Source organism: Ostrinia furnacalis, unplaced genomic scaffold, assembly GCF_004193835.3.
Source record: "Ostrinia furnacalis isolate ACB-3 unplaced genomic scaffold, ASM419383v2 OfSCF1785, whole genome shotgun sequence".
NCBI classification, from domain to species: Eukaryota; Metazoa; Arthropoda; class Insecta; order Lepidoptera; family Crambidae; genus Ostrinia; species Ostrinia furnacalis.
The window spans coordinates 113,493-139,720 of NW_021132024.1; the positions used below are offsets into that span (position 1 = coordinate 113,493).

Sequence of the window (26,228 nt, forward strand, 5' to 3'; positions counted from 1 at the left end):
TACCAATGTATGTTAGGAGGAAGCGTAATCAACCAGCCACCAATTTGTTTGGTTGGTGGTTTTAATTCAGCAAAAGGATATCTAGTTTTGCAAGTAACTGGTAAGTAGCACGACATATAATAATAATATCTTGCTTATTATTTAATGCATCCCTAAAACCAAACATTAGGTTTTTATGAGAAAATAATGTTGCAATTACATGGACTACTCTTGTTTGTTTTTGCTAAGTCACGTCATTGTTTGGAGTGATTTGTAGTTCGCGGCAAGATTAGGCGCAGTACATCGGTCGCCGTCCCTTGTGTAAACACCGATTGTCATTTGGTGGGCCACAAAACGCCGGATACCGTGGGTATATTATGGACTCTCGTCTCAAATATTTCAAATACAAGTGGGGTTGCACATCCAAGGACAATGTTTAAAATCCAATATTGACAGACACTGTTGAATGCTGGTGCTGGAACTCTGCACGGCTTCAGATTCGAGTTTAAACTACTTTTATGATATTCAAATAAAGTGATGGCATCTTGGTTCCAAGTTTAATTTCTGTATTGGTCAATATTGAGAAAACCAATATCAATAAGTGACTTTACCTATTGATTATTTTACATATTCATTTTACTATCACTTACATTTATGGTGATAGTCGATTCTCAGTTTCATCAAAGTGAAACCACAATAATAGGTCGTGTATGGTGTCAGAATCACTTACACCCATACAACAAAGTAATTTAAAAGGTATTAAAACAACTGTATTGTTTCGCGTTTTTCAATTAGTACACGTGCCATATATTCATTATGCTATTGCGTTAGTTGCAATGATCATTGACCTCAGTAGTCCGGTGTTCGATTCCCGCACGAGTCCCGCATCTCAAATTACCCCTAATTTATTGCAAGCAGGAAAGCCTGTATTACGAGTATGACATGACAACATTGTACTTATGTAAATCTTTACATGTGTATTTTACACCGCAAATGATACTATACAATTTCATATCATAGTACAATTTCAGTAAAATGTCTCTACCTACTCATACAATTTTCAGTTTAACATTGAAGATAAAATACCTAATTAATTTATCTACGCTCATAATATTATAGCTACTAAAAATGATTTTTTGACTTAATAAAATTTCATTTGGATTGGAATTAACGAGAGAGGCAGAGACACAGACGCAGAATTAACGAGAGTGATAATAACTAATAAACCCTCCTGGCGCAATCGGGTAAAAACAAAACTTTTATGCACAATGCATTAACCCTCTTAGCAACGACTCGGAGATACAAAATAATTGTAGAAGACATGAGTAAGAGCAGCAAAATAAGGCGATTAGCGAGACAATGTAACAGTCTGATTGATTTGCTTTAAACCGCGCTCTTTATTGAGGATTGTAACTGAAAGTAAACAACATCTGGATAAGTCATAAATAGTAAAGGAGGTGTAATTAATTTCATCATAACGGATATTAAGAATATTCGAAGAAAAAATAAGTTAACTAATGAAAAGATTAGTTTTAATTGTGATATTTAATTAAATTTCACCCCAATTTATTTGTTCATCTTAAGATATTGTTACCATTTTACCTTTTGCTTTTTTATTTAATTTCTGCAAGTAACTAAAGATATTTGTATAAAAATACCTTATATGGTTATTTGAGACAAACACATTGATATTAACACATAGCTGAATAATAATTATTAATAACCTTTTGAACTATTATGGTGATCATTTATTGCGCATCTTTGTTTTGATTTTGTTATTAATGTTATTGCATTTCATAGTTTAATTGTTGTGGCTACATATCACGCGTGCATCTAGCGCGCTCGGCGCCATCACGACAGAAAGCGGATATGTAGAACTTACGTTTTCATAATTATATGCTACTGCTAATATTATTTAGTTAATACCTGTTTTTCGAAGAATTACGCTTAACAATTTTACCATTGTGGCAATGACTAAATACACATTAATAAAATATAATATAAACAGACATAAATGGATGACATGACGATCAAAGATAGTACTAATTCGACTTTTCTCTATACATGAGAATCGACTTCCAGACGTTAAAGATTAACAAGTAGCAAGTATGTACAAAGTTATCACGAGCACGTGTCTGGTCTGCTCCACGCTGACCCATTAACGGTGTTGTCATTTGTTTAGTAAATTAATCACTTATCAATAACACTCGATGACATTAAAGGGTACTATAGCTGCAAAAGTTCGAAAAAAAAATATTCTGAAAACAACTAAAACCTAACACCCAGTTCAAAAATAACAAATAATTAATCAAATCACTGTCAAAACGATAATTGGCCAGTGGCCACAAAGAAAGTTAATGGTTTTATGTTAACGATAAAACAATGCAGTTCGTTTTTTATAAGTGAACGGTTGGCAGTGATAGTTTTTTAGGGTTAGAATAAATTAAAATTAAATTGTACAGGCTACTATATCCATAATCCATTATATTATGATAAATTAAATAACTAGGTATGTAGGCCTGTCAACAATGGATAACTATATTCTAATGCGGTAATGATGTTCTTAGACATATTTGCAATGTTCGTGAACCCCTGATAACGCAACCTCTGGACTTGGCGTCACTGGGGTATTACGGTTTCTTATATTGATATTTCGACACTAACACACGATNCACACGATATAAATAGGTCATAATTTAATTTTAAGGAATTACAGACTTATGACGAGATAAACTGCGTTATATTAGTAGTTCGGAACTGCGTATAAGATTTTTTGTATAAAGTTGTTCATGCAGAGAAAAAATGTAGAGTTCTTTCGCATCCCCGAAAACTATGGAATGGTCTAATTCTAAGAAACGTAAATGGGCATTTCTTAGACAAATGTTTTTTTGTTCATACTGAATAACATACTGAACAACGCGAAGATAATTTTCACTATCCCTTCAACTACCCAGCCTTTTGAAGCACACTCTAACAAATCTATGTATTTCTTTACATGTATACAATCAAGTGGATTCATGGCTTGCTGTATCTTACTTAACCAAATGAACTGAAATTCAACGAATTCTGATTTTTATTTGAATCTGAATCTCATGACACGCTAAGAGAGATGAACTCTGTAGGTATACGATAGAGCACGAAGGCGCTGTGCACTTTGGCTCATGCAAGGTGTGCCGGCGGTCATATACTTGCTATTTGTCTTATAAAACGTGTCTTNTAATAATAATAATAAATATTTGGACAATTTCACACAGCGCCAGCTAGCCCCAAAGTAAGCAACTTAATGCTTGTGTTATGGGTGCTAGCTTAACGGATATACTACTTGTATACTTTTTTTTTAAATACATAAATATTATACATAGTCACACCCAGACCCGTCACAGAAATTAAAATTCATCATTTCAATTTCTGCCCGGCCGGGAATCGAACCCGGGACCTCTCGAACGTGTCTTGCGATCCATTCCGTAAAAATGACTCTACCTACTTATATGTATAAGTGTACGACATAGGGCCTATGTAATGAATAAACTATTTGTATTTACATTCGATGCAAACTGACGAACATTATTCCAATGGTAATTAATTTGACATAATTTAAAATCATAAACCAAATTATGTCAAAGCAGAAAGTAGCACAAATGTCATACTACGATCTTCGAAATGGAATTTTCTTGAACAACTTCAGTACCTATTCCCGTTATAAAAAGTAGCCCAAAACTGCATTGAATTATTCAAAACGCTTTGCGCTAACGTCAGGTGCGCTGCGGACGCATGTTTGTGGAATGGAGCCGCGCGATGCGCACGCGGCGGTGAAAACCGGAAGATCGCGCGGCGACGACAAACAGCGGCAGCGGACGATATTGTATGCACCTATTGGCCATGCAAATCGCAAACATCGCTCAATTGTCTTGTATTTTATTTATTGTATTAAGTGAATGAAAAAAGTAATAATAAATAATGTAATGTTATTGCCCTTTCATGATACTAGTACATTTAACTTTGTATTATAGTTTTGACTACTTAATAAGCAATCAAGTGTTTTGTGTCATTAATGCATGTAAATTATTAATTTATTCATTGATTTATTAATCACTTATATTATTGTATGCCAACCAGGCGAAACATAGTGAGACTATCACAATGTAATATTTTTATCTGTAAACACCTATGTTTCACAATAAGTAATTTTGAATTTGAATTTGAATCTTCTAGTGCTTCTAGCGAGTACTAACTTTTTCTACCAAGACGTGTTTATAAAATTTTATTCGTAAGTCCTGAAATAAAGAAAATAAAATAGAAAACACTACTAATGTCGTAGGTATTCTTTACCTAAATTGATTCAATAAGGGTGTTGATTTCACATAATATTAATATTTATAATATAATAATTAATATTTAGTTTTAGACGCACGTATTTTTCCACAATTTGTTACTAAGTACAGATCTATTATCTTTCTATGTATCTGTCAAAAACAAGTTGTTTCTGGATTTTGTCTGTTTTACATACGATGACTCTGAAGTGAACGAAGACAATCTTTTCTTTTACTTCTGAGAAATAATTTGCAAAATGAGCTAATGACTAATCAAACGTTTTGTATTTATGTTCACAAAATCCTTACACCATAGCATTGCTCACTCACTCAAGTAGCATAGCGAAAACGTACACATATTATCGTTATCACCGTAAAAAATAAAAACATCGTACTCACATCTCAAATGCGGAAGCGATCGCACTGCACCGTGACCATCACTGCACTCAGGAAAGAGTGTACACGACCTATTTACTTAGAGTAAGGTAAAATATTTTTGTTGTGTATGTTATTAATAATTTTGAATTTAAATTTGGAATGTGTCAGTTCCCGCGCAGTCAGTGCGCGCACGTGCCCGCGCCGCCGCGTTGTGTGCGGGCCCCGCTGGCGCTGCGAGCGCGCACAACTGTTCTACTAGTTGTTTTCTTACAAGGGAACAATAAATGCTGCTATTCTTAAGATACGGTCAGCTCATTGTGTGGAGAAATGTATGGAAGTAACGGTAGACGACTCGTTTAACGAACTTTCATAATTGCATTTCCTGGTAACATACGAGTAAATGTGTCACAAGATTCCTGGAAAGCTTCTTTTCATTCTTTTACAGTGTTTTCGTGAACCGCAGAACAATTTCACATTTGAGACATACGATGATACTTCTTTAATAATAACGTGGATCACAATTTATTAATCAGTTTTGTTAACGAGAATCCTTCTCCATGGTTAGGTCGTGGATTTTTTTACAAGTCACTGAAACAGGCCAACCTAAATACGATAAAACTCAGAAACAATAATAATAATAGGTCGGTATGTTTCAGTACTGTAATCCTGCAAACATCAAGACTAGTTACGCTGTAAGTAAATTGGAGGTTGTTACGTGACCGCTGCACAAAAGCGCTCAACAATAGCCCCATGTAATTGCATGGCATCAGGCTGCGGCCATGTGTGTGCGCAACGTGGCACAGCTACCAGTCATGAAATAACGGCCATTATCAAATCAAACGTTCACACCCCGTCATCGTGGATCGAAGATACACATGCGCCTAAGACGCAACCTAAGTTCATAAACTGTCTTTTACTGAACTGCGTGGACGGACGAATTACATTTTTGAGGGCATTTATCTGAAATGGCGTTAAAACATTCTGCTGCGTGTGTTGCCAGTTAGTTGTTAAATCGTCTTTTTAACTTTTCATTTACAGGTGGATCATACGATACATACCTACTTGTAACTTTGTGCTGATTTGGCTTTTATTTAATTACTTTTTAATGAAAATGTTGACAAACAAACAAACTTTTTAATGTTAACTTGATAATGTCATAATGTACACATACAAGTAGTGCAATTTTGGCCAGGTGACAATATGACTGGAAGAAAATAGCATAATTGCAGACGCGTGCGTAACACGTGACCAGCGGGCGTTAAGCTGTTAAACGGTTAATTACCTTTAAATAACAACAAAAACAATTTTATTATAAGTGCTATGCCTTCTGGACATCTCCATTACTACTCTCACTCTATTTAGCTTTTACGCTTATCTATAAAGGAGGCTACATGCGTTATGTTTCTTGGGTGACTTTCTTGACTACTGATACCGGATCGCAAAGAGATGTTACGAATCGTTATAAATAAAACAAATTCCAAAGAAATGGGACGGGCACACAAACCATAAATGACTTCAAGGCAAGGTTCGGCCAGGTGGCGCCTCAGTCTTTTGTTTATTGCCCTCGGCTTAAGCTTACCCACTGGCGCCCAACATGGTAATATTATGTGACCCCCAATTTTTAATATTTATAGAACTTACAAGCATTAGTTCTAGAGATACGAGCTGAATTGCTGCTACGAACTGTCTGCTACGGACTTGATTTGGCTACGAAAGGTTATTGCTTATAAAGCAGTGTAGTACCGGTCCGATGACGAGTGCCCCAGTTTCTTTTTTGAAGTTTGAGAGCCACTGGCCTAGACGGAACACTTTCGGCCGTGTCGTGACTGTGTCGTTGCAGATTCTATTCAATGAATATTAACTTATTTTTATAGAACGCATAACTCATCTGTATACGTGTTAGGAAGTCTAAAGAGACTACGTACTAATTCCTCGTAATGCTACGTCATATACTTTGTGTTTGATGTGTTCAAGAGCAAAAAGACCGTGTAATTTATTAGGCTTAGGTAGTACATGTTCAAGAGTTTGAACTGCTAACCTGTTAACAGAATCTGCTGATCTCTGTCAGACTGATAATTTGTGGATACTTTAGAGGAAATTCCTAGTTTGTGGCTGATTTATAGAAACTGTATTCTCGTACCACCCACCACTACCATGTGTGCTTATTCTATATTCTTTAATTTTGTCGATGTTTAACTACAGGGCACGGATCAATGTGATATTAGAGCTTTAAAAGATGTGTTGATTGTGACCAAATAATATTTTAGAGCGCCTCACTGTATTTTTATTGCATCATTTTTCTTTAGCGGAGTAGAAGAATTTGCTAGTTTAAAAATCTTGTTATGCAAAATGTTGCAGGTATAATGGAACTTTGTGGCTTGCTCGTTAGGATGGTTAAATTATAAACATCGCATAGGTACCTACATAATATGCTACGAGCATTTACTTATTACCTGGTTATTTTGCCCTTGCGGGATTCGACCCCGCAACCGCAGTTGGCATTTAATCTGTAAAACTAACCACCAAACTAAGACCGTCAAGGTACACCTGCTCATCAATTTTTAATCAAGGATTAGTAGCTAAGCCATTGTTATCGATATCAAAGAGACTGAAATATTAAAAGATATTTTAATCCTGAGTTAAGTTAATCTGTGCAAGTGGACTTTGGCGGCATCCTAGATAATGGAAAAATAAATTGTTATAATATTTTGTAATTACAGTTTCTATTAAATCCATTTGGTAGGTACTTACCTAGTTAAAGTGTCGGCAACGAATAGATTTTACGATAAAGTCGAAATAAAACGGGAAAGAGTACTTAAAAATGTTTGTTTTACAAATAAATTATAATAATTAAGTAGGAAAAAAGGAATAACAATAGACATTTTATTCTGATGGAATATGACGAGAGATTAAAGTTTTGAACTTCACGTTACGGGTGTTCTATGTAGACCAACCACTAGTTTCTTATAAATAAATAATATTTACATAATTACAATAAGTGAAGTACAGTTAGTTACACATGCTCATAAGATGTCATAATGTGCATGTAGAGATGGGTTATACTAGGTAAATTTGATACTAGGTGGTTTGGATCGAGTATTAATAAATACTATTCCTAGTATTTATTAATACTCCATCCAAATACCTATTCCAACTAGTACGTAGTAATTTAGCATACTTGACGCGACTAGTGCGGACTAATCCACGTAATATGACTTTAAAATACAATTTTTTTTTAAAAGATACAACCGTAGTATGAATAATGCAATTTGAAATTGAATAATAATTCCTCCCTTCATACTTCAACTGGCTTAGGACTGTCAACTTAAAAGTTGGCGTATTTAAAAGATATCAATTTCATAAAAATATTTACATATTTTTTACGTTTATTGTGAATCATAGGTAAAATGGTGACATGTTACATTAGGTAGTATCACTATGTTCCGCTCAAAGAGCATACATTTTTCTTATTTACATGAATATGGTTTGACTATGTTTGTGTGCGTTTGCTTCGTCGCGCTCAAATTTGTTTGGTTAGACAGAGACGGAGCGAATCTCTACGTTCGCACATAAGCTTAGCGAGAAATACTAGGTGCGCGTAATACACGATTACGGATTACGCAATAATAACCTCTATTACTTTGATGATAGGATCGGAAATCGTGTAATTTATAAAATACTAGGTGGATCAAGTATTTAAAAAATTGGAATAGGTGCCGCCTAGTACTGTAAAATACCTAGTGTGTGTATCTGTTCTAGTAAATACGTCTCATCTCTATGTGCATGTGTACCTAACTGTACCTTATAATAAGATCAGTGCTACTTTTGCGTAGCATTCATCTTTCTCCCGAGGTCGGAGGCCTCCTCCATGGTGTCTGGGAACTTGGTACCCAGCGTCTCGGGTGTGACGAAGATCAGCGCGCCCGACAGGCAGGCGAAGCTCGCGAAAAGCACGAACGGCAGCTTGTCCCACACAGCCGCACCCTATAAACACAGCAATAAATATTGTTTGTTCAAAAAAAAAAGGCTTTGATATAGATGTGTTATTAACGCCAATAAAACTATAGTAAAAAAAACTAAAGGTAGCTATGATATGGTTATCATAGCTACCTTTAGTTTTTTTTTTACATTTTTAGTTTAGCATTGGTAGAACCTATGAATTTCACATAATATCAGACCTAATGGACCGTCACCAAACTAGTAATAGTAGTTATGGGGTTCATTATGTTTTACAGATTAATTCAAGGACTCCATATTTGTTTAAATTAAGTTTGATACGAATAAATTCGCCCTCATCATCACTTTCCATCAGGTGAGATGCAGGCCAAGAGTTTCGTCGCTGTGGATAAAAACACTCATTTTAATCTTTCATATTTACATGAGTGTAATAGTACCTACTAGATGCTACAAGTATGTATTTTGCAACATAATGTAGAGTCTGGTTCCTGCGTTTTATAAAAGCAGTATTTATTACGTAATATTCATATTGTAGGTAGTCTAGTACTCCAGTACACTCACCAGCGCGGGCGTGAGCGGCGCGAGCATGGAGCCGATGCGGCCCATCATGGACGAGAAGGCGAACAGGCTGTGGCGGTGGCGCGTGGGGTACAGCTCGTTGGTGTACACTACACCGCCGTCATCACCGTCCGATGCAGTACTACAGTCACTTGACACATGACTCACCAGCGCGGGCGTGAGCGGCGCCAGCATGGAGCCGATGCGGCCCATCATGGACGAGAAGGCGAACAGGCTGTGGCGGTGGCGCGTGGGGTACAGCTCGTTGGTGTACACTACACCGCCGTCATCACCGTCCGATGCAGTACTACAGTCACTTGACACATGACTCACCAGCGCGGGCGTGAGCGGCGCCAGCATGGAGCCGATGCGGCCCATCATGGACGAGAAGGCGAACAGGCTGTGGCGGTGGCGCGTGGGGTACAGCTCGTTGGTGTACACTACACCGCCGTCATCACCGTCCGATGCAGTACTACAGTCACTTGACACATGACTCACCAGCGCGGGCGTGAGCGGCGCCAGCATGGAGCCGATGCGGCCCATCATGGACGAGAAGGCGAACAGGCTGTGGCGGTGGCGCGTGGGGTACAGCTCGTTGGTGTACACTACACCGCCGTCATCACCGTCCGATGCAGTACTACAGTCACTTGACACATGACTCACCAGCGCGGGCGTGAGCGGCGCCAGCATGGAGCCGATGCGGCCCATCATGGACGAGAAGGCGAACAGGCTGTGGCGGTGGCGCGTGGGGTACAGCTCGTTGGTGTACACTACACCGCCGTCATCACCGTCCGATGCAGTACTACAGTCACTTGACACATGACTCACCAGCGCGGGCGTGAGCGGCGCCAGCATGGAGCCGATGCGGCCCATCATGGACGAGAAGGCGAACAGGCTGTGGCGGTGGCGCGTGGGGTACAGCTCGTTGGTGTACACGTACACCGCCGTCATCACGGTCGCGATGCAGTACGTGCCCACCAGGTATAGCGTCAGGGACAACGCGTATTGTGCTGGAATAATATTGGTACAATTCCTTTCAAATTAACAGTTAGGGCTCCTGCACACGACGCCGCCACCGCGCGCCACCACCGTGGCGGCGTCGTGTGCAGGAGCGCTTATAATGAGCACTCATAGATTCACATACTTTACATTTGTGTAATTATACTTAAAATGTGTCATATCCTATAGGCGTCCTGCGTCATCATGAGGATTGTAAAAGGTATCATGTAGACTGAAGTAAGTATAATGAAAATTCGATTGATCTTCGATTAACCAACGACTCTTTCCTCAGATTCATTTCAGCATGATATATTTTTTTGTCATTCAGTCAATAATCAAGTCATTCAAAACATACGTGCATACTATGGCAGTCAGAATCAGATATCAAGTAAACATACTTCATGAATAATAATCAATACTTTTTCGACACTGATAAAATATATCAATGTAACAATTGAAATAATTTAGATTAAAGATAATCCGGTTTAATAGCTGACAGTATTAAAGAGAATACCTACGTTTTCTGCTTAGCAAGTACATTAGTCGATTAAACGCAATCTTTATAGCACCTAACTTTTCTGAATGTCATTGTAGATAAGTAAATTGGTTTAGGATGTTAAAATATTAATGTGACGTACCTTCTGGCATAAAGATATATCCTATCTGGCAGGCCGCGCACAACCAGAATGCTATAATCAGGACGGGTTTTCTTCCGATCTTGCCCAGGAGAAATACAGCAGTCCAGTAGCCAGGTATTTGTGCAGACGACACTGCCATGTAGTTGAGATATTTGTTCCCTGACATGTTCACGGCGTTGATCGAGAGGCCATAATAGATGAAAGTGGTTGTAATCCACCAAATAGGTGAAACTACACACCGAATCAACACCCTTTTATGCCTGAACACCTGGACAATTAACCACGGTTCGTCCTTCTTTTGCTTGTCTATCTCAGCTTGATTCGCTTTTTGTTCTTCGGCCGTCCTTCTGAGAGCTTTCAAGGACTTGTCGGATAAGTGTTTCTTGTTTACTTTAGCGATTTTTTTGAGGACCTTCTCGGATTCTTCATAGCGCCCTTTGCTCATGTACCAACGAACAGATTCGGTCATGAGCCAGAAGTAGGCTATGGTTATGAGCTGAGGGACGTAGAGGGCCAGCGTGAGGTTCCTCCAGTTGGGCACGCCCCACGCGATGAGCCCCATCGTGATCTGGCCGAAGGAGAAGCAGGTGTTCATGCTGGCACCGGCCGCTACGCGGAACTTGGGCCCAACCACTTCCATTACTGAAAACAATCAACGTTCTTTGATTAGTACGAGTAAAACTACCAATATTGTTACTAGATAGATTTCATAATTGACTCACAAAATTGTGTTTTTATTCAGTAGGTAGGTACATCATAGTCGCATGCTATGATCATGCCCCTCTATCATGCTCTTATCGGATTTCCAAACTACTATCTTTATGGGGAATTCAATAGGCACAGAAGCGTGCCCGATATCATTCAAAATATCTCGACTGCCATAAAACTTACTAAACCTCTTCGACATAAACTGTCTGCTTCTCCAATCAAGGTTGAATGTGGAAATACCAGTCAATAAAAAAGCATAATAATAAATAGATAATCTTATTTACCAAGCCTTATAGTTGTTTAGAAAACCATAATAAAATGAATTGAGTCGACAAAGCGAGGCAAAGAAGTAATTGCATAGGTTCTCAGTATTACCAGGCCTGTTTATCTCCGCGAGTTTACATCGAAAATAAAACACGCACGATGGCCCACCTACAGGATACTATTCGACAAGGCCTCACATACGAGGGAACATTGACTCACGCACGCGTATTCTTGTGTATGATGGAAGAAAATAAAGAAAATGGTGTAATAAATACTGTGTGGTAATTAACTGCCTAAATAATAATAAAAACACAGAATGTGCTTTTTTAAGTTGCCTCAAGACACTGAGAGGTAAATAAGTAGTTAATATTATTCATGATAATTCATGCTAAATCATGTATTTCCTCCGCCATTTTCCGCAGTTTGGCACCTCACGTCACATCATTTTACCGAAGTCAGCCCTATAGCTTCGGCGCAGTGCCGATCACTGACGTTTGTCAACAAAATGGTGCTTGACTCTTGAGACAGGCTAAATTACACCTTATTGTTAATGACATTGAGCTTACATTTTTTTAAATACCTTCGCGAAGTAAAACTTCTGTACGTAGTACTTATTATTATTCTGTGGTATTACTAAACAAAAACATACTTTGACAGATCAAAAAGTACTGGAACCGACTCTACCATAATAGTAAACTTACGCAAAATGTAAGCAGTCGAGAATCCACCGGAGCCAAAGGTGGCCTCCGCGAACTCGGAGATGACGAAGCCGACGTAGGTGTCGGCGAAGAATCTGAGCGCGCCGATCCAGGCCGTGTTGAAGCCGTTGAGCGCCAGCGCCGTGCGCCGGCCCCAGCGGTCCGACACGAAGCCCGTGATGGGCAGCGCCGTCAGCGTGCCGAACGTGCGGATGGTCCCGATCAGCGACCGCCGCCAGTCATCGCACGCTAGTCCATACTGCACAAAACAATATACCTTGCAGTTTGTCATGAACATTATTAGCTTGCTAAATATTTAGTAAAATATAGATGAAATTGATTAAGGGCTGTTACAAGAAGAACACTGCAGTAAGCGTCAAGTGCAGATCAAGAACTAGGATAGATAATAAGGTATCGGCATTCCTCTCTTTTTTAACGAATATCATGCCTCTACACCTTGATCTTTCATTGAATCTTTCAATATCGAATGAAATCAAATCTGAATCAAAACATAAATGTGATGGAATGATACAAATAAAGAAATATGGTAGATAAAAGTGATTAATTACTCCTACGCATTATCTTGACAAAGGTAGCAGGGAAGCGCTGGACGCAGGCCGCTACCAATCGATCAACGTGGAAAGCATTATGGGAGGCCTATGTTCAGCAGTGGACGTCCTATGGCTGACATGATGATGATGATGATGATTATCTTAACAAAACGTGTCAATGATTTTCCGAATTAAATTACAAGTAAGTAGTTAATTGCGGATAGTTGTATGCATTAAAAAGTAGTTAACAGAAACAGAGGCTTAAGTAAGCTTAAAATCTCTAACTAAACTAATGGATTCGTTCGTTCGTTCGTTTCAGCCGAAAGACGTCCACTGCTGGACAAAGGCCAAACTAATAGATTAAAAGATTACAAATAGTGTTTCCAAAGCAATAAACCTACGTCATATACGACGGAGTCTGTATTCTCGTAGAGATGTCGCTCGCAGCTCTCGAGCCGGTCCCGGTCGAACCAGTCGGGCGGGCAGGCGTCGGCGCGCGCCGCGGAGGCGTTGGCGGCGCCGAACCGCTGGCAGCCGTCCAGCGCCGCCGCGCTGCCGGGGATCGCGCTCGGCAGCCACTCGCTGTGGAACTCGGGCTCCTCCAGGTCACACTCCGGAATGTGACATCTGGATTGAGAAATGCATAAAGTTTGATTCTGATTATTTACTGTGGGCCTCCCACGTAGATTTGAGCGTGAGAATCATGGTGCCTGATATCTGCCATGATTTATGAATTATTTATCGGGATTTTTAATTTCGTATTTTACTGCTACATACGAAAACGGACAAATACAGATGAGATGTCAATAGGCCAATTTTAATCTTCAGTTAAAAGTTATTTGACGATGAAAAATCAGCTCTCAGTGAATAATGCTTTACGATAAAATAAAACAAACGTAACGAAAAGACATGAGTTTCCATGTAAAGCAGTTTATTTTTAAGGTTTAATTTTTTTTATAAAATCGAAATTTCATTCAAATCCCAACAAACACGTTGACTGACCCTAAATAAATAACAAAAAGTAAAAGTTACACTAGTAGTAACTTTATACTCTTGGAAGACATGGTGATAACGGCTCTGCTCACCTGGTCGGGATCCGGGCGGTGGTGAAGACGTACTCGTTGGCGCCCCACGACGCGAAGACGACCACGAGCGCGGCCAGCAGCAGCGTGCGCGCCTGGAACCAGCCGAACTGCCCCAGCTCCTCCACCAGGATCGTGTCCAGGTCCACCGGTTTCGACTTCACCCCCTCCTCTACGTTATGGGAGTTAGAAAACTCCCCTTTCTCTGCGCTTGTCATTTTTTATTATTTTGAGTGCGATCCGATCTAAGATTGCCAGTTAAATTACCATTTCTCCAAACAGCGATGAATTTTTTGGGATTTTCTTTTCAATTAAAGTTCTCGACGTCTCTTTGAACCAGTGCCGCAGTGTGTAATAATGACTTTCACAGATATCGATACATAATTTAAAACACAATAAATGTTATCTGCGGTTGTCTTGATGAAAAATAAAAATAATAGATAGACAGATACACACGAGTACACTTTGTTGCACAAGAATTATTACGAGTAAGTGTTGTAGTTCGTAGTGTTCTAAGGGATTTTTTTTAATCCACAACGAGGAAGCTTTTGGCCTGTATCTCACCTGATGGTAAGTGATGATCAGGCCGAAGGTGGAAGCGAGCTTCACCCGGAATCCTCAACCACGGAGGAACTGGCTATCTCACCTCTAACTGCCGGAACACAACAATGCTGTTAACATTATTGTTATGGCGACAGACTTAGGTAAGATGGCCCTACCACCAACCAAACCGAACAGAAAAATCTGCCCCCACTGGGAATCGAACCCGGGACCTCTGCGTCTGATTTTCACAAAGTGAAAAACGTTTCCGCGATGCCACATATTTTGTCGTAGTGTTAGAAGCTTGGCTCTACACGAGATGTGATAACTTTTTCACAGTGCAATTCATACGGTTCGCAAAATTTTTGGTATAAAAAAGCGACATAAATTTTCCACGGAATGAAAACCCATTGAATTTTGCTACTTGGAAGCGTAGTCTGAACTCAATGATAAGTTTCTTGCCTCCGCGTTCCTACATTATACGCTCAAGTAAATGTTTTGAATTTATTAACTAATACTGTCTTAATTTATAGCACAAACACATTTAATTTTAAATTTACTGCAATTGCTCAGTCGTATTAAACAGCCAAAGTGAGCAATAAACTAAAAATAAGTTAAGTATAAAGTCGTTTTATCAATCTTATTGTATTGTTTATGAGTATGTGTATGTATGTACCAAATAAATAAATTTTGAATTTTGAATTTATTTTAAGAACATTGAATTAAACAATTATGGTACAAGTTTAGACAAATAAGTAGATTCTGTTAAAATTTTCAGTTCTCGTTACTCTCTCTACGCAGTTTTTACTACTGACGCTATCTACCGGCGACTTGCGCTATCAAATTGTAAGCTATGACGTGTGATTCAGCGTAAAATATTTTAAGTTCTTTAATGCTTGAAATAGATGGCGTTGCTTACCGATAAATCGATTAGCAATCGCGAAATAATAGTAATATAATCATCACCAAGATCACCATCAGAGAAATGCCGCCGACTGCGTTGTTAGCCGGCGCCAGAGCCCTGGGCCCCAATTAAGCTAAAAATTTTCATCTTCAACGTGCCCGGACGTCAGCTGTGACAAATCTGTATCGCAGAATCGAAGAAATCAAAGAAGCGCGTCTGTATTGGAGACGTTAAAAATTGGCGTAATCGGGACACTGGGCTTTGTCACTCCGGAGTCTAGAGTAGTCCGGAGACACTTGGCTCCTACCTACCCACATTACCTATGCATAAATTATAATAAGTAACTATGAACATCTTGGAGTCCAGACTTCAGACCGTCAGAAATGGAGGCACATCGTCAGCGCAACCACGACCACTCTGACAAGAGTGTCCGACTAAGAAGAAGAACAGACTTCAAGGATATAATAATAAATAAAATTAATCAGTGTCTGTATTGTTTCACCTTAGAATCAAAGAAGCTTCATTTTAACACTGTAAACCGTGTGATGTAAATGCTATTTATTTGTACTTTGGATTCAGGATAAAGTGCATAGACAACTAGGTTTTGCTCGTACCGTGGGTCACAATAAGCTACTTCTTTGTTTGAGCTGGCTTAATCTGGTGCCCGATATTGATAAAGGTAGATATCAATACACAATGTCCGCACAAATGACATCTTGACATTGAATCCCGCGGCAGCAGTACAAAGAGACGTCAATAAATTCATAAAAAATCGTACCTACCTAATGCGTAATTACAATTATACTGTGTTGTCTTATCAGGAATAAATAATAGAATTGGAAAATCCATATAATCGGTGGATCGTGTAAGAAAATTTAAAGTAAAATATGGCAAGCGCCGAGAATGGTGACTTCCCAGACAAGCAAAGAATACAGGTGGAGCCTAAAATGAGATCAATCAATTTGGATAAAGTCTTGGAGGATGAAGTTGGGGCGTTCGGGTGGTTCCAGAAGCGGGTCATCCTGCTGGCGGGGCTGCTGGTGGTGTTCGTGTCATGGTCCAACAACGAATACGTTTTCACTACTGCAAGAATCCCAACCAGGTACGTCTCATATTTTTACATTTAACTGCATTTGATACTACAGGGTTGCTGTTTCGTACAACTTAATAAGTCAAATCCACACAAATATTTTAAAGAAAAAGAATTTGATTCCGAAACTGCTTGACTATTTAAAAAACTTTTCACCATTAGAAGCCCACATTATCCCTGATGAATATACATAGGCTATAATAGAATATTTTCAAAAAGGTTATTGAAGTTCGCCGAGTCAGCTAGTTGGTGATAAGATTCCAAATCGAAAATAATTCCTGATTCGAAGGAACATGTTAAATATTTTCAAATACTTTAGAATTAAATTAAAAAAACATATTTATTACAGACTATTTTGACAGAGGTTTTGATAATGATACTTTTGTTCCCATAAAAGCTCACAGAATGCAGCTTTACGCTCTATTTGTCATCTCAATAAGTTTACGTAGTACGAGTTTAAGCAAGTTGCTATGTTATTTTTATTGATTGCCATAAACATACAACAAACTGCTTATCTGAATATCAATTAAGTAAAAATCGATCTACTTGTGCGATAAAATACCATAATTTCTCTCTTTTAGAAATAATTTATCTAATCGTATCTTACTTTAGACTCGTTATGACATAATTGTACTCGTATTATCTTATCTTTATCAGCTATGCTTATAAACAATCAAATAATATGCATCCATCTTTGTAGAGGACATATTAATAGGTTTTTTGATCAGATCTGATCTTTAATCAGAAATGAGGAGATCCGTAATCGAACTAAAGTTGCTAACATAGCCCGACAGATTAGCAAGCTGAAGTAGCAATGGGCAGGGCACATAGTAGGTACGCAGAACTGACGGCCGATGGGGCAGCAAGGTTCTGGAGTAGAGGCCGCGTACCGGAAAACGCAGTGTGGGACGTCACCATTAAATAATAATAAGTATTGTAAGTGTATTGTCGATGATACTGAATAAACATTTTTTCTTTCTTTCTTTCTTTCTTTCACCCACAAGGTGGACCGAAGACATCATAAAGGTAGCAGGAAAGCGCTGACGCAGGCCGCTACCAACCGGGCAACATGGAAAGCATTGGGGGAGACCTATGTTCAGCAATGGACGTCCTATGGCTGAGATGATGATGATGAAAAGGTTATTTGTAGGTATCCTAATTTTTCTGATATCCAGTAGGTACAAAAGTTTTTTATGCATAAAAAGGCAGGTATTTGATCGCAATCATTCCCGATATTATATTCAGCTTTTGTGGCTTTTATATCTTTTTAAATGGGATTCACTTTTTTACTTCAGATGTCACATTCCCGAGTGCGACCTGGAGGAGCCCGAGTTCCACAGCGAGTGGCTGCCGAGCGCGATCCCCGGCAGCGCGGCGGCGCTGGACGGCTGCCAGCGGTTCGGCGCCGCCAACGCCTCCGCGGCGCGCGCCGACGCCTGCCCGCCCGACTGGTTCGACCGGGACCGGCTCGAGAGCTGCGAGCGACATCTCTACGAGAATACAGACACTGTCGTTTATGATGTAAGTTCACGATTCGTTACATTCTCTAGAATCGCGTTCTTAATTTGCTTTAAATCCAGTATTGATTTTTCTCAGTTTGACCTGGCCTGTGACGAATGGCGCCGGGCCTTGATCGGTTCCATGAAGGTATTCGGCATGTTGCTCGGGGTGCCCCTGACCGGCTACGTGTCCGACCGCTTCGGCCGGCGCACGGCGGCTGTCATCACTGCTGTCAACTGCGCATGGATCGGCATCTTGAGATTCTTTGCGAACACCTACATAGGGTTCATCATATCTGTGTTCGCAGAAACCGCTTTCGGATCTGCATACACGACTGTTTTTATTTTAAGTAAGTAAACCACTAAGTCTGACAAGAAAACTCAGACAACCATTTGTTAAAGACATCAATTACCAATATTCAAGCGTAGCGTACCTTAACTGACAAAGTTATAAAACTACTAAGATATCTAAAATAGTGATTTTAAAAAATATACGATTAGAACGCGGTTCTCATCCCCTTTTTTATTTCAGTGATGGAAATAGTGGGCCCTAAGTTTCGCGTGGGTGTCGGTGCCACCATGACCTCATTTTTCTCCATCGGTCAAATGATAATGGCCCTAATCGCGTGGGGTGTACCAAACTGGAAGCACCTCACTTTGGCGCTCTTCGCTCCGCAGTTCATTACAATAGCGTACTTCTGGCTTCTGCCTGAGTCGTTCCGCTGGTACATGAGCAGAGGTCGATATGAAGAATCTCAAAATGTATTAAAGAAAATTGCAAAAGTAAACAAGAAAACACTGTCCGAAAAATCTTTGATAGCCCTAAAACAGTTCGGCGAAGAAGAAAAAGCAAGGCAAGAGAAGCTGAAAGAACAAAGTAAAAACGAACCATGGCTGATTGTTTTGGTCTTCCGCCACAAACCGATACTGATCCGGTGTTTAGTGTCGCCCATTTGGTGGATTACTACGACGTTTATTTACTACGGTCTTACGATAAACGCTGTGAACATGTCCGGGAACCGATTTGTNAGATTTGTCAATTACATAGCTGTAATGGCCGCCCAAATACCGGGATACTGGAGTGCGGTGTTTCTCATTGAAAAAATTGGCAGAAAACCGGCTTTGATTACAGCATTCTGGCTATGTGCAGCATGCCAGATAGGATACATTATCATGCCAGAAGGTACGCTTAACACACACATGTAACCTAATTTAATTTGAGAATTACTTACAAGTTCAAATGCGTTTTTTTAATATACAGGGTGTTAGGTAAATGGGTATATGAGCCGACACTAGCCCATGTTAACATGGTCATATCAATGGTATGGTGAAGTCAGAAAATTTATATCTTCATTTTAATTATTTTAATTTTCATACAAATCGGATTTTACAAATTTATTTTTTAAGTATACAGGGTGACTGGAACTGAACCCGCCATAGCTAATACGCGTATAGAGGAGGTCATTTGCTAATTATTGAACCTCACTTTCTATGACTAAAGTTTAAGCAGTTTTTAGGTCAAATTTCGGAAAAGTCAGAAAAAAGTATAAAAATTGACATATCTCCTAAACTATAAGACTTTAGCTATAGAAAGTAAGGTTAAATAATTAGCAAATGACCTCCTCTATACGCGTATTAGCTATGTCGGGTTCAGTTCCAGTCACCCTGTATAGTAGGTATACGAGTATTAACAGAATGACATTTAGGCTGCGTTGTTACAGCTGTGATCATAAGCAGACAGGTGGCTCAAACGGGCTTGAAGATCCTTAGCTATCCTAAAATTGTTATTCATTACACTGCTACTGTTACCTCGACACGAAACACTCACAGTGTCGGAGTTAGTTGTGATATGTAATAAAATAGCACATTATTATTGTCGTTTTCAGGGCAATACGCGCTCTCCTTGACGTTGTATCTAGCGGGCACGTACTGCATTTCCAACGTGGTAACTGCAGTCTACTCGTACACCGCCGAGCTGTATCCGACTAAGTACCGCAACAGCTTGTTCGCGTTCTCATCAACGATGGGAAGAATCGGCAGTATCTTGGCTCCACTCACGCCTGCTCTAGTAAGTGTCTACTATAATAAAGCTTTACATAGTTAAAGCTCTATCATTGCGAATTTTAATTAAAGACATCTAGTAACGATAAACGATACCTATGTAATAACTTTTTGTGAAACCTCTTTTGGTAAATGTGAAGTTTAGTTGGTAACTCTATGTGTGTTATGGAATGCTGTTTGTTTTCCTAACAATAAAATAAAAAATAAAATAAAATAACCCTCACGAGCTAGTTAAGACTTCTTATTAACTTTGTTTTAACTTTTAAGTGACACCAAATATTTAACAAATCATATAAAATACGAACATGTTTGTATTCAGTAAGACATATTGAATTCCGAGGACATAGGAGAATTATCTTTAGTACTCAGTTAAAATTATCTAATCGTTAATTCTAATGTAGCGCCTCCTCATCCAAAAATACACGAGGATCTCGTTGATGATTTTCCCAATTCCAGGGAGCTGCGGNCGATTTGTGAATTACATAGCTGTAATGGCCGCCCAAATACCGGGATACTGGAGTGCGGTGTTTCTCATTGAAAAAATTGGCAGAAAACCGGCTTTGATCACAGCATTCTGGCTATGTGCAGCATGCCAGATAGGATACATTATCATGCCAGAAGGTACGCTTAACATATTTAATCTAATTATATTTGAGTTTTTTTTATACAAGGTCACCTCCAAAAGCCAGACGAGATTTAAGGGACAAATAAAACATCTTAAATTAATTCGTTTTAGATAATACAACCATATTTTTAGAATGCTAGTTTTCGAGATTTTTTGATGTTATAGGTATCGAGTGAACCCGAAGTGCTCAGTGCGGTCCGGAGGCATGGCATCGATCGTGCCAGACAGTGCATCCGTGTACAAGGACGTCACGTACCTATGTAAATAATGTGAAAATGACAGAGAGGGCCGATAAACAGGATGCTCTTAAAAATATTACATTTAGTTTGTTAGGAAAAGTAAAAACAGACACTAGCGTATTTTTTTATTATTTTAATGCTAGGGTCCAATTTTTCTAATATAATTAGATGCCCTATTAAAATTTCGTCTATCTTTTGGAGGTGACCTTATATGTATATTATAGGTATACGAGTACTAACAGCATGAAATTTAGGCAGCTGTGATCACAAGCGGACTGGTGGCTCAAACGGGCTTGAAGATCCTAAGCTATCCTAAAATTGTTATTCATTACACTGCTACTGTTACCTCGACACACACTCTCAGTGTCGGACTTAGTTGCGATTGTGATATGTATAAAATAGCACATTATTATTGTCGTTTTCAGGGCAATACGCGCTCTCCTTGACGTTGTACCTAGCGGGCACGTACTGCATTTCCAACGTGGTAACTGCAGTCTACTCGTACACCGCCGAGCTGTACCCGACTAAGTACCGCAACAGCTTGTTCGCGTTCTCGTCGACGATGGGCAGAATCGGCAGTATCTTGGCTCCACTCACGCCTGCTCTAGTAAGTGTCTACTATAATAAAGCTTTGCTTAGAGTTCTATCATTGTATAATAGTAAGTAAGTAAGTAAGTAAGCATTTATTTGCTGCACACAAAGTCACATACATAGTTCAACAAAATAACATAATACAATATTTAACATGCACATTATGAAATAATGTGAGCAGAGTTGCGGCAGCAAAAGGTCTCCGTCTCAGCATGTGTCACAAGCTAATGCCTGGACGCTGATTTTCAGACGGCGGCCGACGAAAGTGGAGAGCGGCGGTAATCGCCGCAGCAATTCGCAAGGGCATTAAAACACAAATGATAAAGAAAAATTAAATAAATGAAAAGTGATAATTTGAGTCGTCTTGTGATCTTTACGAACTAGTCTAACGCCCGTTTCCTATATTCAATCCTTGTCCGAATCCGGATTTCAATATTGTCAAACAATCAGTTTTCGATCGAATATCCACAAATTTTTATGCGTTTATAAATAGTCTTAAAATAATATAAAAATGTAAAAACATCGAAAAACATTAATTTTGACCAAAAACATACTGTTTGACAGTTGACGGACGAAACGACGAACGGATTTGGATTAGGATTGAACATAAAAAATATTTAATAAGTCTAACATTATTATTATTATAATTATTATAAAACTTTATTGCACAATAAAATAGTACAAAAGGTGGACTTAATGCTATTTAAGCATTCTCAGCCAGTCGACCCCTGGGTTATGCAGAAAGCTGTGAGTGCGAAGGTAGAGGTAGAAGGGTAGAAGTTAAAATTGAAGTTAAATTTTTAATTGATATAATATTTAAGATACATATACCTACATACATACATACATATACATACATATATACAGATACATACAAACATATAATATAAATAAATATAATTAACATATAATACCATATAATATGTGATAAATAAATAAACAAACAAACAAACATATAAAATACGAAGATGTTTGTGATCAGTAAGACATATTGAATTCCAAGGACATAGGAGAATTGAGTTTAGTACTCAGTTAAAATTATATCCAGTAGTTAATTCTAATGTAGCGCCACAATACACGAGGATCTCGTTGATGATTTTCCCATTTCCAGGGAGCTGCGGTGTGGGACAAGCTGCCGTTCGCGCTGTTCGCCGGCCTGGCCTGCCTGTCGGGCGCGCTGGTCTTCGTCACGCCGGAGACGCGCGGCACCAAGTTCCCCGACACCATGGAAGAAGCCTCCCAACTTGGCAGGAACAACAAGCGCACTAGTACTAGGTTATAACGTAAAAATACTAAAGGGCTAGAAGTTAACTTTGCATTTTATTACCCGACTGCGCTAGAAGGAGGGCTATGTTTTTTTGATTTTGGTCCTTGCAACTTTTTAACAGTGGTCTGTGTTGGGGATTACATTTTTCAAGTGTATACCTACGAGTTATAACTAAGTATTATGTTGGACGTGTATAAATGTCCTGGAAAGTACCTAGTAATAAATAATTTATTTCATCACATTTTTACATTTCAATAAATAAGACTACTAGTCAATACTCCCGGATACAACTGCACAAGCTAAAGGGCTTTAATGAATGTGCTAAAGTGTAAGTTAAATGGGGGTCAAAAGCACCTCAAAGTTATTTATTTAATGTTACACACAGCTGTTGAATTGCTAGTTGCTTTTTCTTTGAACGTGGCTGGACATGCTTCCGGATGTATTTGCTTCCAGGTGATGTGGAAATTAGTTTTCTTTTGCCGAAATGCATACTGGACTATACTTTGCGGCGATCTTTTAACAGCACAAAAAAGTTATCAAGACATCAGAAATTTTACATTTTCTCTAGTTTCTTTTTGTATATTTTTTATTATTATATGTTCTCCCCTTTTCTATGATTGATGATATGAATCAAACATATTATCTGCAACATATGAAAAGGGAAGAAGAGAGTACAAAATCACTATTAGGCGCAGTTTTTCCGATATGGTGGCGTCCGCGGCAACAGTAGGAGGTCGCAAAGCTGAAATGTAAAATAAGAGCAGTTACCTAAATAGCACATCGAAATCTATAAATACTAATTTTCAATATTCCCGGAAAATTTTCCAAGCAACCCCATTATTTTATACTAAATGACTGGATTAAATGCCGTAAACCGCCTCTGTGGTCTAGTGGTAAGACCACCTGCTTCAGACGCAGAGGTCCCGGGTTCGATTCCCAGTGGGGGCAGATTTTTNTTAATCTTTAATAGTGATATTTAATGTTTCACCCGAATTTATTTGCTTATCACAAGATATTGTACCTACCATTTTACAATTTTTATTTTGTTCTGCATGTTATTAAAGATTATAAAAAACCTTAAATGAGTTACCTACTTACTTGAGACAAACAAATTAATATCCATAGCTGAATATCAATTTCCTTTTGAACTATCGTGATCCAACATCTAATGCGCATCTTTGTTTTGATTTTGTTATTAATGTTATTGCATTTCATAGTTTAATTGTTGTGGCTACATATCACTGCGTGCATCTAGCGCGCTCGGCGCCATCACGACAGAAAGCGGATGTGTAGAACTTACGTTTTCATGCTACTGCTGATATTATTTAGATAATACCTGTTTTTCGAAGAATTTCGCTTGAAAATTTTACTGCGGCAACGGTCATAGTACACATTAAAAAATATAATATAAACATACCTACATAATTTTATCATGGATTACATGACGATAGTAACAATTCGACTTTTTTATACACGAGAGTCGACTCCCAGACGGTAAAGATTAACATGAAGTAGCAAGTAGGTATGTACAAAGTTATCACGAGCACGTGTCTGCTCCACGCTGACCCATTAACGGTGTTGTATTTGTTTAATAAATTAATCACTTATAAATAACGCTTGGTGACATTAAAGGGTACTATAGCTGCAAAAGTTCGGAAAAAAATATTCTGAAAACAACTAAAACCTAACACCTAGTTCAAAAATAACAAATAATTAATCAAATCACTGTCAAAACGATTATTGGCCAATTGCCACAAAGAAAGTTAGTGGTTTTATATTAACGATAAAACAATGCAGTTCGTTTTTTATAAGTGGTCGGTTGGCAGTGATAGTTTTTTAGGGTTAGAATCAATTAAAATTAAATTGTACAGGCTACTATATCCATAATCCATTATATTATGATAAATTAAATAACTAGGTAGGTATGTCAACAATGGATAACTATATTCTAATGCGGTAATGATGTTCTCAAACATATTTGCAATGTTCGTGAACCCCTGATAACGCAACCTCTGGACTTGGCGTCACTGGGGTATTACGGTTTCTTATATTGATATTATTTGGACACTGACACACGATATAAATAGGTCATAATTTAATTTTAAGGATTTACAGACTTATGACGAGATAAACTGCGTTATATTAGTAGTTCGGAACTGCGTATAAGATNCAAACAAACATATAAAATACGAAGATGTTTGTGATCAGTAAGACATATTGAATTCCAAGGACATAGGAGAATTGAGTTTAGTACTCAGTTAAAATTATATCCAGTAGTTAATTCTAATGTAGCGCCACAATACACGAGGATCTCGTTGATGATTTTCCCATTTCCAGGGAGCTGCGGTGTGGGACAAGCTGCCGTTCGCGCTGTTCGCCGGCCTGGCCTGCCTGTCGGGCGCGCTGGTCTTCGTCACGCCGGAGACGCGCGGCACCAAGTTCCCCGACACCATGGAAGAAGCCTCCCAACTTGGCAGGAACAACAAGCGCACTAGTACTAGGTTATAACGAAAAAAAAAAGAGCTAGAAGTTAACTTTGCATTTAATTACCCGACTGCACCAGAAGGAGGGCTAAGATGTTTTTTGTATTTTGGTCCTTGCAACTTTTTAACAGTGGTCTGTTTTGGGGAATACATTTTTCAAGTGTATACCTACGAGTTATAACTAAATATTACGTTGGACGTGTATAAATGTCCTGGAAAGTACCTAGTAATAAATAATTTTTTTCATCACATTTTTACATTTCAATAAATAAGACTACTAGTCAATACTCCCGGATATAACTGCACCAGCAGTGTAAGTTAAATGGGGATCAAAAGTACCTCGAAATTATTTCTTTAATGTTACACACAGCTGTTGAATTGCTAGTTGCTTTTTCTTTGAACGTGGCTGGACATGCTTTCGGATGTATTTGCTTCCAGGTGATGTGGAAATTAGTTTTTTTTGCCGAAATGCATACTGGACTATGCGATCTTTTAACAGCACCTAAAAGTTATCAAGACATCAAAAATTTTACATTTTCTCTAGTTTCTTTTTGTATATTTTTTATCATAATATGAAAAGGGAAGAAGAGAGTACAAAATCAACTATTAGGCGCAGTTTTTCCAATATGGCAACAGTAGGAGGTCGCAAAGCTGAAATGTAAAATTAGAGCAGTTACCTAAATAGCACATCGAAATCTATAAATACTAATTTTCAATACTCCAGGAAAACTTTCCAGGCAACCCCATTATTTTATACCAAATGACTGGATTAAATGCCGTTAGATTTATTCTTCAATGAATTGAATT

General features: G+C 38.6%; 3 protein-coding genes across 4 annotated transcripts in view; 1 reads left to right on the top strand and 2 right to left on the bottom strand.

Moving 5' to 3' along the window:
- Window positions 1-4,906, bottom strand: part of LOC114353711 (solute carrier family 22 member 3) — a 35,770-nt gene extending 30,864 nt beyond the window's left edge. The window contains exon 1 of the mRNA XM_028305791.1: window positions 4,689-4,906. The gene's annotated coding sequence lies outside the window, so the exon portion shown is untranslated. The remainder of the gene's footprint in view (window positions 1-4,688) is intronic.
- A 2,572-nt stretch (window positions 4,907-7,478) lies between these two features.
- LOC114353708 (organic cation transporter protein-like) lies at window positions 7,479-14,499 on the bottom strand. Its single transcript, XM_028305786.1, has 7 exons — window positions 14,126-14,499; window positions 13,442-13,667; window positions 12,493-12,748; window positions 10,820-11,461; window positions 10,011-10,192; window positions 8,453-8,651; window positions 7,479-7,713 (listed from the first exon to the last, which is right to left on the bottom strand). Exons 1-6 carry the CDS (start codon window positions 14,338-14,340, stop codon window positions 8,487-8,489), a joined length of 1,686 nt encoding a protein of 561 aa, XP_028161587.1. The 5' UTR covers window positions 14,341-14,499; the 3' UTR covers window positions 7,479-7,713; window positions 8,453-8,486.
- A 1,243-nt stretch (window positions 14,500-15,742) lies between these two features.
- LOC114353712 (solute carrier family 22 member 5-like) lies at window positions 15,743-23,179 on the top strand. Of its 2 annotated transcripts, XM_028305793.1 has the most exons (7): window positions 15,743-16,668; window positions 17,952-18,177; window positions 18,253-18,505; window positions 18,688-19,175; window positions 20,684-20,837; window positions 21,506-21,687; window positions 22,783-23,179. In XM_028305793.1, exons 1-7 carry the CDS (start codon window positions 16,454-16,456, stop codon window positions 22,951-22,953), a joined length of 1,689 nt encoding a protein of 562 aa, XP_028161594.1. In that variant the 5' UTR covers window positions 15,743-16,453; the 3' UTR covers window positions 22,954-23,179. The 2 variants fall into 2 exon arrangements, with proteins under 2 accessions (XP_028161594.1, XP_028161593.1); XM_028305792.1 differs by lacking the exons at window positions 20,684-20,837; window positions 21,506-21,687 and adding an exon at window positions 20,042-20,223 and having other exon boundaries at window positions 15,744-16,668; window positions 18,688-19,338.
- The last annotated feature ends 3,049 nt before the right edge of the window (window positions 23,180-26,228 follow it).